Source organism: Bemisia tabaci, chromosome 9 (genome assembly GCF_918797505.1).
Source record: "Bemisia tabaci chromosome 9, PGI_BMITA_v3".
In the NCBI taxonomy this organism is placed as follows: domain Eukaryota; kingdom Metazoa; phylum Arthropoda; class Insecta; order Hemiptera; family Aleyrodidae; genus Bemisia; species Bemisia tabaci.
In genome coordinates this window covers 39,578,484-39,591,473 of record NC_092801.1, presented here as the reverse complement: position 1 = coordinate 39,591,473, position 12,990 = coordinate 39,578,484, and the positions used below count along the sequence as shown (strand labels likewise).

At 39.5% G+C, this 12,990-nt stretch overlaps 1 protein-coding gene across 1 annotated transcript in view; it reads right to left on the bottom strand.

Moving 5' to 3' along the window:
• The window catches only part of LOC109034183 (uncharacterized), a 49,977-nt gene extending 38,113 nt beyond the window's left edge, over positions 1-11,864 (bottom strand). The window contains exon 1 of the mRNA XM_019047185.2: positions 9,529-11,864. Within this exon, the coding sequence (XP_018902730.2) occupies positions 9,529-10,528 (1,000 nt within the window). The 5' untranslated portion in view covers positions 10,529-11,864. The remainder of the gene's footprint in view (positions 1-9,528) is intronic.
• Positions 11,865-12,990: the final 1,126 nt, after the last annotated feature.

The following is a 12,990-nucleotide window of genomic DNA, read 5'->3' as shown; positions in this document are numbered from 1 at the left end:
CAAACCGAAATACGTGGCACGGTAACTTAGATATCGATGTTTGACTTCGACTATTAAATTCCGTCCAGCCAAGCTCATAACAATTGCAACAAATGTCCCCTATTACACGCGGAATATCTGACTAATGCTCATTTCAAGTTGTAAAGTCAGTGCGCCTTCAAAAATCAATTTCACTTCCCGCGCATCCGTCGAGTTAAAATAGTTGCTTCAAGAGAACCTACATCGATCCGGTCCGAAAAACTGTCCTTATGCGCTTTGTCTCCCAGGCCCCTCAATTGATAGGCGAGGTGTCTAGAAATGGAGAACACTGGCAAAGACCCAAGACTCAATTATATTCTTTAGCATTTCAGACTCATCAAGGAAGTGACAATTTTAAACTACACTGAAAAAAAAAGTTCGGCAAATCCGAACTAGTTAGGATCACATGGAACCACGATTTTGTTCGGTAGAAACGACCGAATTATTCGGTCTGCTCAGCAAAACTGTTCGGTCCACTGAACCGAACTGTAAGAATTTATTATGGTTCGGTCGCACAAACCGAACAATTCGGTTGAACAGACCGAAAAATTCGGTTGTGTGTACCGAACAAAACCTGGTGCCATATGATCCTAACTAGTTCGGATTTACCGAACTTTTTTTTCAGTGTATCATTTCCTCTAATTTTTAGTGTATCGAAAACGAGTTTGCTCATCGTTGGTTTCTTAACTTCTTATTTCAAGAAAAGTCTTGATGAGATCGTTTCAACAAGCCTCTGGTCTAGGAACATAAAAAATTCCAGCTGTATATAAGCCTTCTCGTCTGGAGACAAAACGTTTTCCAGGTAACCGTCATCTTGAAGGCTCTTAGCAACAACAAATCCTTCCGACTAGCGCGCTGGGAAAAAACAGCGCCCAGGAATTTAAAATCAAATTCAATAAAACTTATTTAAGCGCGCCACAAAAAATCGGAGCGGGCAGACAGGAGGAATTAGAATCGAGAGGGAGAGATGCGGTCAGGTAGGGAGGAATGAAAAAGGACAGAAATCCTAGTTGCGAGAGAAGAGAGAGAGAAGTCTAAAACACAAGAGAGGGAGAGAGAAAGAGAGAGAACTTGCGAGCAAGTTTCAGGAGTCGTGCGAGAGGCAGCGTCGGTTGGACAATTTTTCTGAGAAAAACTTTCTGCTCGCGCGTGTGTGAGTAGGTCCGAGCGCGTGTGTGGGTGAGCTCGTCCTTTTAAATTATGGTACGAGGTGTTTCATTTTTATTCACAGATCAGACCTGGGACCTCGCTTCCGAGAACGGCTGATTGCTGCTTTCGGCCCTTGCATGCGGCCAGTCTTGCGGACACTGATTTTTTTTATCTCCCACGCGCCTGAGCGCCCTAGCCGAGGGGGGGGGGGGGCTCTCAAACTAATTATTGCTTTTGTATGATTGTGGGATATCGTGTCTTTGGCGGTCGGAACAATAGTTTTGTTTCTCGCGAAATGCGATGCGACATTGTTGACCGATGCAGACCCAACTAATGTATACGTTTAGTTTCACGATAAGCTCTGAGAAAACATTAAATAGGCGATGAAAACATGAGTGCTTTTAATGGCCTGGTTACACGATCGAATTCCCGTCAAATTCCGATCAAAATGATGACCAAGATGACGGTCGAAAGTAATCTAGATTGATGAGTAAAATAATTAAAAGAGCGGGTTGATTGAAATAAGCATGAAATAAGCACGGTTGTGTGGAAATCAGATGATGGATGAGCCCCACAGCTCCACCATCTACCATCAAATTTTTGCAGGCCGCAGAAATTTGATGGTAGATGGTGCGCACCAGTCACCATTTGATCGGAAATTGATGGGAATTTGAGCATGTAACCAGCACATAACATTGAGATCCAGGAATCGTATCGACACAAGCGAAATTAAGTTAGTTAGTTAGTTTATTTATAGACATTCAGCAACCTAGGCTATTAACGTCTTTACAGAGAATTCGGAAGATGGGTGTACATACAAAAATTTAGATTTTTAAATTAAGGGAGGCAAAGAGTTTCAGAAGTTTGGTTGTGACATTGGGTTCATCGCATGTTAATGGGTTTGTACTCGTTTTGACTGTTGGTGAGTAAATCTGTGATTGGAGAACCTTGAGGGCAGAACAATCTATAATCACGTGTTTGACGGCGAGAGGTGATAAATTGCAGAAGTTACAGCTGGATTTGAATCATTCGTGGCTATACATCGCATCAAGCATAGAGATCTTCGTTTATTTTTATTGACATTTTTAGTTTTTTTTTTATTTAGTGCGTTACCGATGGAAAACTTCGCAAACCACTGACAATCATTTTGATTGTTTAAAACTTTCTTCTTAAAATTTGGATGTATGTCATCACCTTCCGGTCAAAGTATCGAAAATCTCCTTGCGACGTTTAAAAATGTCCGCCGCAACTTCATTTTTTACAGAGAATTTGTTCAACGAAGCTGTCAGAAAATTTTACCAAATTTTCCCTGGAAGACCACCCGGGCATCTATCGATCTCTCTATGTGGGTTGTATCTTACTGCCCCAGGACCCTCATTAGATGAGGTGCACTTCTAGCCTCACAAAAAATTATAGTTCGGTACAATGTCTATAAAAACAAAGCTCTGCACCATGGACATATTAAACTTGAAATGGCTTTGACGGTACCTCTGTGCAGGTAGAACGTTTTCCCTCTAAAATTTTTGCAGATGTGATCTTGCTCCTAATCTATGTTCAAGCAGACATTGTATGAAGAAAATTGGTCAGGGTACTACTTCCGGAGTGATTTAAAAACACATCAGTTCATATGAAAAGAAAAGAAAAAACCACTAGATTATCAGCGATCCAGAATGCATCACTTGTCAATCAGATGAATCAGAGTGTGTGACAAATGATCTTAATGTTTTCATTTTTTGACTTAGAAATAGAAAACCTCACGCAATTTTCAACAATCATTCGTAGATACCTCAAAATAACGCGCGCTCTCTGCTGCGTCGCGTCGTGCGTGACGCGTTGTCGTTGCCTCGTATAGCAACAGTCTCGATACGCGTCAGACCTATGATGCGCCTTCAAACTCGCTTGATACACACGCACGACACCGGAGTTCGAATAGTCGTATCCCTAAAAATGTCACCTGCCGCGCCGATCGCAGGGAGTTTCGCCTCTGTAATGTTGATGCATTGCAAGTCGTTTACTTTACTTGAGTGGCTCATGGACTGTTTATCAGAAATAGAATATTTTAGGGCCGAGGATGTGTTAAGAAAAAATATGATTTTGAGTTTCCTTAATGATTATTTTCGTCAAGATTTTGTTGAATTAAGCTCATAATGTTTTTGTTTCTTCATAAATATCTGAAAAAAAATTGTGATACCTTTGAAAAGAAAGGTGCCACTGTTCGTATTGTTTAGTATACACGTTTGACGAGTAAAATGTAAAGGTTGCCAAATTTCTTCTTACTGAATATTGCGAATAAAAGCCTGAGAGAAATTTCAGGGAAAATGTACGACATTTCTCCAGACATTTACTGTATTATTAGAAGAATGTTGGCAACAAGCACATGTTTATTCGGCGTTTCCTTTCAGCACAGCAGGCTGATAATTGAACGTGATAGAAAAAACTGTACAGAAAGAGGACAACGAGAAAATGGAGCGATGCCATTGGTGGAGGCGGGCCCCTCAAGACTCTGTAGTTACTCCATCATTTTCCCAAATGGTCTGTAAGAATCACCCGTTTCAACCAATAGGATCGCTCCATTTTCCCTTCGTCTTTTTACCTAAATATTTGGACATGTTTTAGATGTGGACTTTTTTGACTTTAGACATTTTTGTACTTTGGACTTTTATTTTTGGACATTTTCTCCTATTACCATTCAACTTCATTTTTTTTTATCGGTGTGTGTAAATTTTAATGCTATACATACATTGAGTATTTTTAAAAGAGAAGGAGAAGTTGCACGATTTTGAAAACACCGTAATCGCGCTGGTTCCTTTTTGCTAAACGCGATCCATTTTTTTCCCACGGCACTTTTGACCGAGCGCGAGCAGAACGTTCCACAAAACTTTATCCTAAAATGTTATGCAAAGGTATTTCTCGCGCTTAGCGGGCAAATGACCGAGTCGGTTCCTGGAATCGCGATTTTATATTTATATGGCGCGAGGGTGTGGCGGGTGGCGGGGAAAGGGGGGCTGAGTCATGAGTCGCTTTTTGTCTTGTGGCTACTCCGCGCTGTCCGCGCGGGCCGGCCGCGGTGAGGTCTCGCTCCCGCGGGTGAGTCATCCGGATATTGACTCGTGGCCACCACCGTGCTAAGGAGAAACGCCGTATGAGCCTTCAGGCGTTGCCAAATTTCCATTTATAAAACACAAAATTCCTGGTAAACTTATGAATATTATTTCCCCCATTTTTCAGATAATATTATTCGCAATTTCACCTAAAGTTCCTGAAAATTTCAAGGAAAAATATCCATAACTTTCCTTAAAAGTAAACATTTTATTGAAGGAAATTTGGCAACTCTGGAATGTTCATACGGCGTTCTTCCTTGAAACGGCAGACTTATAATCCAAGCTCGAGCACAATGCGAATCGCAGGAAGAAAACGACCGGAAAACACGGGTCAGGACCCTCTTTAATTATCTTCCGGCTTGAGTTTTAAATAATTCCTTTTGACGAGGTTTAAAATTAATTTCAACTAGAAGAAAAACAGATTTGGTTTATCGACGCATGCGACAGTTTTGATAGAAGACGGTACCTTCAACAATTTATTAGTTTTTAATCCCTTTATATAAGTATTATTATTTCCTTATGACTGTAAGGATGCAAGAATTTCTTGACTACAAGACCGGACGTTTAGTCCTCAGACTCAAAAACTTTAGCTCAAATCTCGTGCTGACTCTGACAGGTTCCTTTACGCGCACGTCAAATACGTCCCAAACTCGATTTTAAAAAATTTTAGTCTGTCTATCTCAAGTCATAGGAGTTCCCAGCCTTCCTCTTATAAAAACCCATTTTTCCTCAAAAATTTCAGAAATATGACTTGTTTATGAGTCTGCGCGTATAAACTGCTGGGACTCTACGGAGAAAACGTAATTTTTAGCGCGATTTGAGGGGGAAAACGACGCATTTTTGCAAAAATACTTAATTTTGCAGGTTTTTCCGTTTTAAATATCGTTTTCTTTTGAGTCTCAGGGCTCATGTCTTAATGCACATAGTTCCGTTTGCTAAAAATACGTCCATGAGTCATGAAGTTCCAAGATAAAAAATCTAAGGTATTACAAGAAACGTGGTTTAAGTGATTGCAAAAAGTTAAGAAAAACTCTTTTCCCGGATGATAATAAAAACTCATTTTCACGGATCCGATCACAAATATAAACTGATATTACTGATTGACAAACTCATTTTTTAAAAAGATGTGTAGTCACCGGCCAAATTATCGTCACACAATGGAAGTTTTTTCTGACTGTTCTCAATTCAAACGCTTTGGCAACAGAAAATCATGGGAAAATTTTAACCAGCTCGGATTTGCAAATGAGTTAAATGATAAGTAATGGCTTCTAGTTGATCCTTAATTAAATTTTGCTATTACATTAACTTTTAAATCATCCACTGCTTCAGAAGTATCATTTACCACACACGCAGTGGTGTGTCTGTGTGTACTCAAAATTCATCTTCCTCTCCGGGATAAAATACGATTTTGTTATTATTATTTTAAACAAATATGTTTTATTTTTGTATATTTTTTTAAGATTTCCTTTTTATAAATTTGTCAGGAGTTCAACTCAAATTTGGTTGCTAATATAGAAACTGAAACTATTTGTTTATCATCACAAACGCATTTTTATTAGCGCTTTATGAGTGGCTGAGGAACATTTCTTTAACTAAATTTTGAATAAGCAATATTGATTTTTGGTGTAAGAAGCGCTGAAATCGTTTTCAAAGCAAACAAGAGAATATTGATTTCTTTAGAGAATTTATTCCTCTATACTTTCTGCGATTTAAATTTCCAGAAAACTTACGAGGAGAGTTAGCGCGTGAAAACGCACAGAAATCTTAGTCACAAGTGGGTGTCTCGTTCCGGAAAAACTTATAAAATTGAATTGATCCACACAAGATCCACACAATTGTCCACACAAGATCCACATTGTAAAGATCCACACAAGATTACAAGATCACAAAATCACAAGATCGCAAGAGCACAAGAGCACAAGATCACAAGATCACAAGATCACAAGATCACAATATCACAAGATCACACGATCACAAGATCACACGATCATAAGATCACAAGATCACGAGATCACACACAAGATAATTACACAAGATCTAAAGTAAATCAATTATTTTCTTCAAGTCCTTTTAACAAATACATTTTTTTTTAAAAAAAATTTGGGGGCTATACATTTTTTACCCTCTAACCATTAATTGAAACCCTTCAGTGTGTCGTCTATGCTGTATTCTTAAAAAAAAATCCCCACAAATTTGAGAAAAAAGTTATTTCAGTTCACAAAAAATATTACCGTTTTTTTTTATTGCACAATACGTCTTACCGTATTCGAACCCTCAGTTCTAATCTTTCCACCTATATTAGCAACATAATCATGCATCAATTTAAACGATTTTGCAATCATTATGATTTTGAATCAGTCCCCCAAAGTATTGTAACTACCTCAATTTTTCCGAAATACACAATGTAAGTTACGTGCATGATTTTTAAGCGGCGCGGAGCATGGAGTGCACATAAAATCACGGGCACAATTTTTATACCAACAGATTTGGGACATATTTGAGGTCTGTATTTTTTGCAGAGAACTGAGCTTTTTATGATAAGGACAATGTTGCGAAAGGCGAACTTTTCATGTTCGAGACGGGTTCTACAAATAGTTGCTAATGTCACAAAATTGTGATTTTACGATACACGCTCATGGATTATTAAATCGAAAATAATATGATCCTTACACAAGTTTTACGTTGAAAAAATGTAAGGTAAGAAAAAATTATTGAGAATGATCTATGATTTCATATATTAATATTTCAATAAACGAGTACAATTTAAATTAAAGATACGCAAAGTTTCATTATAAAAATTATCCTCTCTTAAAATGACCCATATGAAAAAAATGAAGCAAAAGAGCCTTGTTTTGGCTCACATCATTGATTATGAAAGTACCCACATATTGGTTCGGGACACCCTGAGTAAGACTTGAGCCCCAACATCTGATAAATCTAGCAATAGACCCAATTTTCAACTTCCAAAAAGTGGGAAGGGGGCATACTTACCATGTAAGATGCCGATGTATTTATAAATGTTTACTTCTTACGTTTTGCACGTGCGTAAAATTGGTAAAGTTTTTAATCGTACGTTTTAAGTAAGTAAATACGTGCGTAAGTTTTTAAAAATATGTTGGTATTAAAAAATTAAATAAACTCCAAAGCCAGCTTCCAAATAAGAAGACTTTAAAACTCAGGAACAATAGTAGGAAGTGAAATCAGTGAAAAATCTAAATTTTACAAATTTCATGATTAATTTTTTGTTTGGACCCATCTATGCTATAGAAACGTTCAGTTTTAACATCCTAGAAAATATCTGTTTCATAAAAAAAATGTAACATTTTTATGAATGCTGGCATTTTTTATGTGGCCCTCCTGCTAGGTTATGAGCTCACGTGTAACTAACCGATCGCATCATGTAGCGATTGTATCAATCTTGCATCGTAATGGACCACTAGACAAGGTACGAATTTAAGCAATCTGATACATGTTTCTTAAACAAAATTTCACGCAGAACACGATTCACACAACGAAAATTACTGAAATCAACTCCTAACAAAGATATTAACGTTTTTATTTCACATTGGTTACGAGGAATTTGAACTGCCGCTCACAAGAAACTCAAGGCTCTACGTGAGTCAAATCGCGCACTACAACGGTTTCAGCAAGCCTCTCAATCGAGCAATGTTCATTTCCCACCATACGTTGTTCAAACTATTAGCAATTTGCTACAGCTGAGCCAAAGCGTCAAGATTGAGGTTGCCAGATTTTTATATCGCAGAGACTGTCATGATAACGTTTAGCGCGCGATGCGCGATGTGAATCACGTTGAGCATTGAGTTTTCATGAGCGGGTGGTTTGAATTCACGCATCAAGAATCATAAAATATCTTCGTAAGGTATTGATTTCGGTAATTTTCGTTGTGCATGTCGTGTTATACGTGAAATTTTGGTTAAGAGACATGTATCTGAATGCTGAAATTCGTACCTTGTCTAGTGGTCCATTGCATCATACATGATGACTTTTCGCGATCGAATTTCTTAAATTTTTCCTTTTTCGCTTCCCTCGCGGATAGAGAAAGTATTGTCATCGTGGAAACAACTTAAAATTACTTGAAAAATGTGTGTCCGTCCATCTGGCGCACCCTATTTCTAATCAGTAATCGCAGCCATATCTCCACCATTAATTTGTTCCATCTCATTCAAAATTAGCATGGAGGACCATATCTATGGTCCTCTCAGGCACGTCATGTGATGTCGGGATACGCCAAATTTTTTTAAAAATTAAATCCAACTATTGCTCCTACGAATCGTTAATAATTGTAAAAATTCAGTTTTGAATTCACCACGATGCCAAGACCAAGCACAGTTTGTGCGATTGCGGGGCAAGTGCTGCCTTTTCCCGGAGTTAATTTCGGAACATTTGCAATTTCTCGGAATCTTCAGAATAGAGAATTTGCAGGTGTCTGAAATTTGATGAATTCCATGTTAAAACGGAAACTACTGAGTGAACTGAACACGGGGATATCCTTATGGTTCAGGAAACGAACAATTATTGGAAAAGATATGACAAAATGATCTAATATGCTAATATACATGAGTTTAAATGGGAAATGCCGCCAGATGACGTCCCTAGGCGGTGCATTTTCTCACTTTTAAATCTATTTTTACACCATTTCCCACATCAGAAAAACATTATAAAGAAATTCTGTGAAATCAGCTCTTTAAGCACTTTCAGATGAAGCAATAAAAAATTTGCGTGCAAATTCTCCATTCCCGGAATTTCCAGCTCTGCTTCGGAATCTCGGGATTCTTCGTCAGTTTGACCGATTTGATCAAATTTGATGATTTTCTGGTCGAATTTCAGAACCAAGTCCGGGCGTATTTCGGAATATTTTCCCGGAACTTTCGAAAAATCTGAATTTTTCACGGAACTTTTGGAAATTGGAATATTGGAATAAATTCCGGAAACTCCGAAATCTCCGATAAACTAAAATGGCACACTGGAAAAAAACACGTTGGATCTAGAGTCCAGACTCTTGAAAACATTGATAAGAAAAAACACTCTTGATTCAATCGGATTTTTGCTTGAATCAAAACGAAATCCGCTTAAATCAAGAGGCTTGGTCCTTGATTTCAGCTAGATTCTGATTGAATCAAGAGTACTTTTTCTTGTCGATGTTTTTAAGAGTCTGGACTCTAGATCCAATGTGTTTTTTTTCCAGTGCACCACGGGTAAAAATAGGCTCCTATACGATACATAAAATCAGGCTACTCACCAGTAGGAACAAACACTTCTCGCTGGTCTTCAGTCTCCTCTTTGTCTTCGTTGACGGCATCGTCAACGTCCATCGACGAGGGGGTCTCAGGGAGCTGGAAACTCTGGTTCGAAGCCGGGGGGCAGTCGTCCCCGGAAACGGTCATCGCCGACTGCGGACGCGTTGACCCGGAAACGGAAACCGACGAAGGGGTGGATATCCGCTGGCAGTGCTCCTCCAACGATGACGTCAGCGACGTAGCCGGCGAGCTCACCGAGAAGTCCTTATCACAGTTTTTGTACTCGAAATCATCAGGCATCCGGATGAGATTCATAGAGATATCGGAAAGATCACAGGAAATCAGTCTATAATTAGCGTCACCGAGTGGACTAGAGCAATCGGATCGCTCGCATTCGAACCCCGAATCGTAGCGCAGATCGCTCTCGGTCGGGAGACCCGGATATGACGGTGGGTCCCCCCGGGGATCCAAATTCTGCACACCCTTACAATTAGATAAATCGGTGAGTTCTGGACTAGGGAGTTGTTGGATAGTTTCGTCGTACCTTTGGACGTCATCGCGTAGCCTTTGCACGGTTTCAACGTCATAGTTACTACAGGTTACGTTATTATATTCACTCCTTAGAATGTTCAGAACGTCGAAAGTGTCCTTCCAACCGATGATTTCATCATCGTTGAAGTTTTGAGCGGCGTTTTGAACGCTTTCGTTGGCACTTTGGTAGAATGACTGGGGGTTTGAGTAGGTAGTTAGGGGTTCGAGGACCGAATCGGGTCTTGGGTTCGATGCTGGGGATCCGCGGGGGCTGTCCTCGTCGGCCAGGGATTGGAGGTTCTCGAAACTGGGCGAGGATTGGTAGCCACTCTCGCTGGAGATTCCTCGCTTGATTTTGACCAGGCCCCCTCCGCAATCGTTGAATTTGTTCGTCTTTAAGACGATGTTTTCGAGCTCGGTGGAAGAGAATGTCTCTTCGGTTGAGAAAGTTTGTGACGTGAAATTTTCCATGGTGTGGATTTGGTTCTGCGAGACGTTAGGTTTACATTTTTGAAGTTACAAAAAAAACCCTCGTGGGAAATATTTTCGGATTCTCCTTCGAAAAAAGTTTGGTGCGAGTAATTTACATTGCAGTTGTAGATGGAAACTCACAGATTTTGAAGATATTTACCACTTCTTTTTAGGTCTTTTTATGATTGAGACCTATTGTTGCAGGGATTGAAGTTAGCAGGAACGGATGGCAGTGCAGTTCTTGAAAAATGAGACAATTGTTTTCAATTTTTTCGAGAGTGGAAATTTATTCTTTGAAATGAGTCGAGCACGCACAAGACTCCAAAACAACGGGAGACAATGTAGACATCAACACAGGTCACAATTAAAATTTAAATTACACACCTCAAAAAATTTCACAGGAGGCAAATACGTTCAAATTGTTTTTATGAATTCTGCAGAATTTTTTTTTATTAATTTTCACCTAAAGCACGTATCGTTGACCGATTGCGAAAACAGTCCAATTTTTTTTTTACAAAATAAACTTATTTAATATTTCGAATCGAATCACAGCATAATATATGGCAGTGATGTCGTCCGTTGAAACAGCTTGGAGGTGCATAAATTCAAATTTTGAAGAAAAAATGTCACATTAAACCGAAGTTTCAAATTATGAAGACGGATGTACGTGTTAGGACACAAAATTATCGATACTTGTTCGGCAGTAACACACCAATCACTGGCAATTCGCGCACGTGGAATGCGACACTTTTTTTCAAATCAGTCGACAAGGTTCGCATCCAATTTTGTTCTCGGAGCCAAAGAAACAAAGCGCCTCAAAAAATGTCCAAAGCTCCTTCGAAAAGAAATAACGCAACGTGCGACACTTTTTTCAGTCAGTTCGTAGGATTTTACGGATAGCACATTCTGAAGTTGAAAAAACTGAGCGTCTCGAGAAAATGTGCAAAGCTCCTTCAAAAACGAATAACGCAACGAGCGACACTTTTTTCAGTCAGTTCGTAGGATCCAATCTATAGCACCTTTGGGGTTAAAAAACGGAGCGTGTTAGAGAGAGCTTCGCGGATGACGCAACGTGATCCAAGCGCGCGAAACCGAAGTGGAACCGAATTCGCGGCGCGAGGCTTCGGTGTCGGCGTCTGATCGTGAACTGATCCTCTTTGGTCGGGCCCCAGCCGGCGCTGATTCACCGGGCTGGTCGGCAGACGACCCCCCGACAGAACCCCGTCCCACCTCGGCGAGAGAGAAAGGCGACTATCAACAGCAACAGCACTCGTTTACATTATCCGATCCGCCAAGTAGCCGGTACCCGAGAACCCGTGTTTTGATGGCTTATGCCTCCTTCGGTCTACACCCGATTTTCCACCGACGCGCTTCGCGCTGTTGCCGCGCACGAAAACACTTCGGTTTGTGGAACACGAAAGTTTTCGGTCATTGGGATTCTGCACTGAAAAAAAAAATCTCGGTGTATTTACTAAGAAAAGGGTAAAATTACCAAGAATTCAGGGTTCTATTTGAACCCAGTTTTTTCTTGGTAAAATTACCATTTATGGAATTGGTAATTTTACCGAGAAATCTCGGCAAAATTATTGAACTTTCTCAGTAATTTTACTGGACCTTGGTAAAAACGCCAATATTTTTTATCGACTGTGGTAGAGTTACCGAGATAAAATGGCAAATCACCGGGAATTGATTACCAATAAAAGTGGTATTCTTACCTGAAAAAAAAACAGTAAAAATACCTGTTTTTAGGTAAGCTTACCAGTCTGTCTTGGTAAAATTACCAATAATTGGTAAAAAAAGTGAGATGGTAAAGGTACCAACGGACCTTGGTAAAAACGCCGAGAATTTTTTTTCAGTGAATGTGGCTAGGATTGTGCAAATTCATCCATTGCAGTAAAATAATTGAGATCATGAAAAATATGAAATTTACATGGTAAGTTCTGTCTTGGATTCTCAGTTTTCAACGAATAAAATAGAAACTGCCAATGTATAATCAGGTTTTTTTTTCCAAGACAAAAGAAGTTGCACAATCTTAGCAACATTGCAATACTCGTGGTTCCTTTTCGCAAAATGCAATCCAATTCTGCCGTGGTAAGGAAAAACGCCTTATGAACCTTCAGGCGTTGCCAAATTTTCTTCGATAAAACACGAATTCCCCGTTAAACTTATGAATATTTTCCTTCCCTTTTTGCAGGTAATTTTGGTCGCTGTATCACCTAGAGGTCCTTAAAATTTTAAGGGAAACATTCATAACTTTCCTCAAAAATTAACATTTTATCGAAGGAAATTTGACAACTCTCAAATGTTCATACGGCGTTCTCCCCTAGCACGGTAGTATTTACGTCCTTACCGCGTGTCTCTCATTTTGCAGAGTTCGTTTCTCCTTCAATAACCGTGATGACGATTGGAATGGCTTCGGAGCACGATTGGTTGCTTCTGAAAGCTTTTCGCTTGCAATAGGA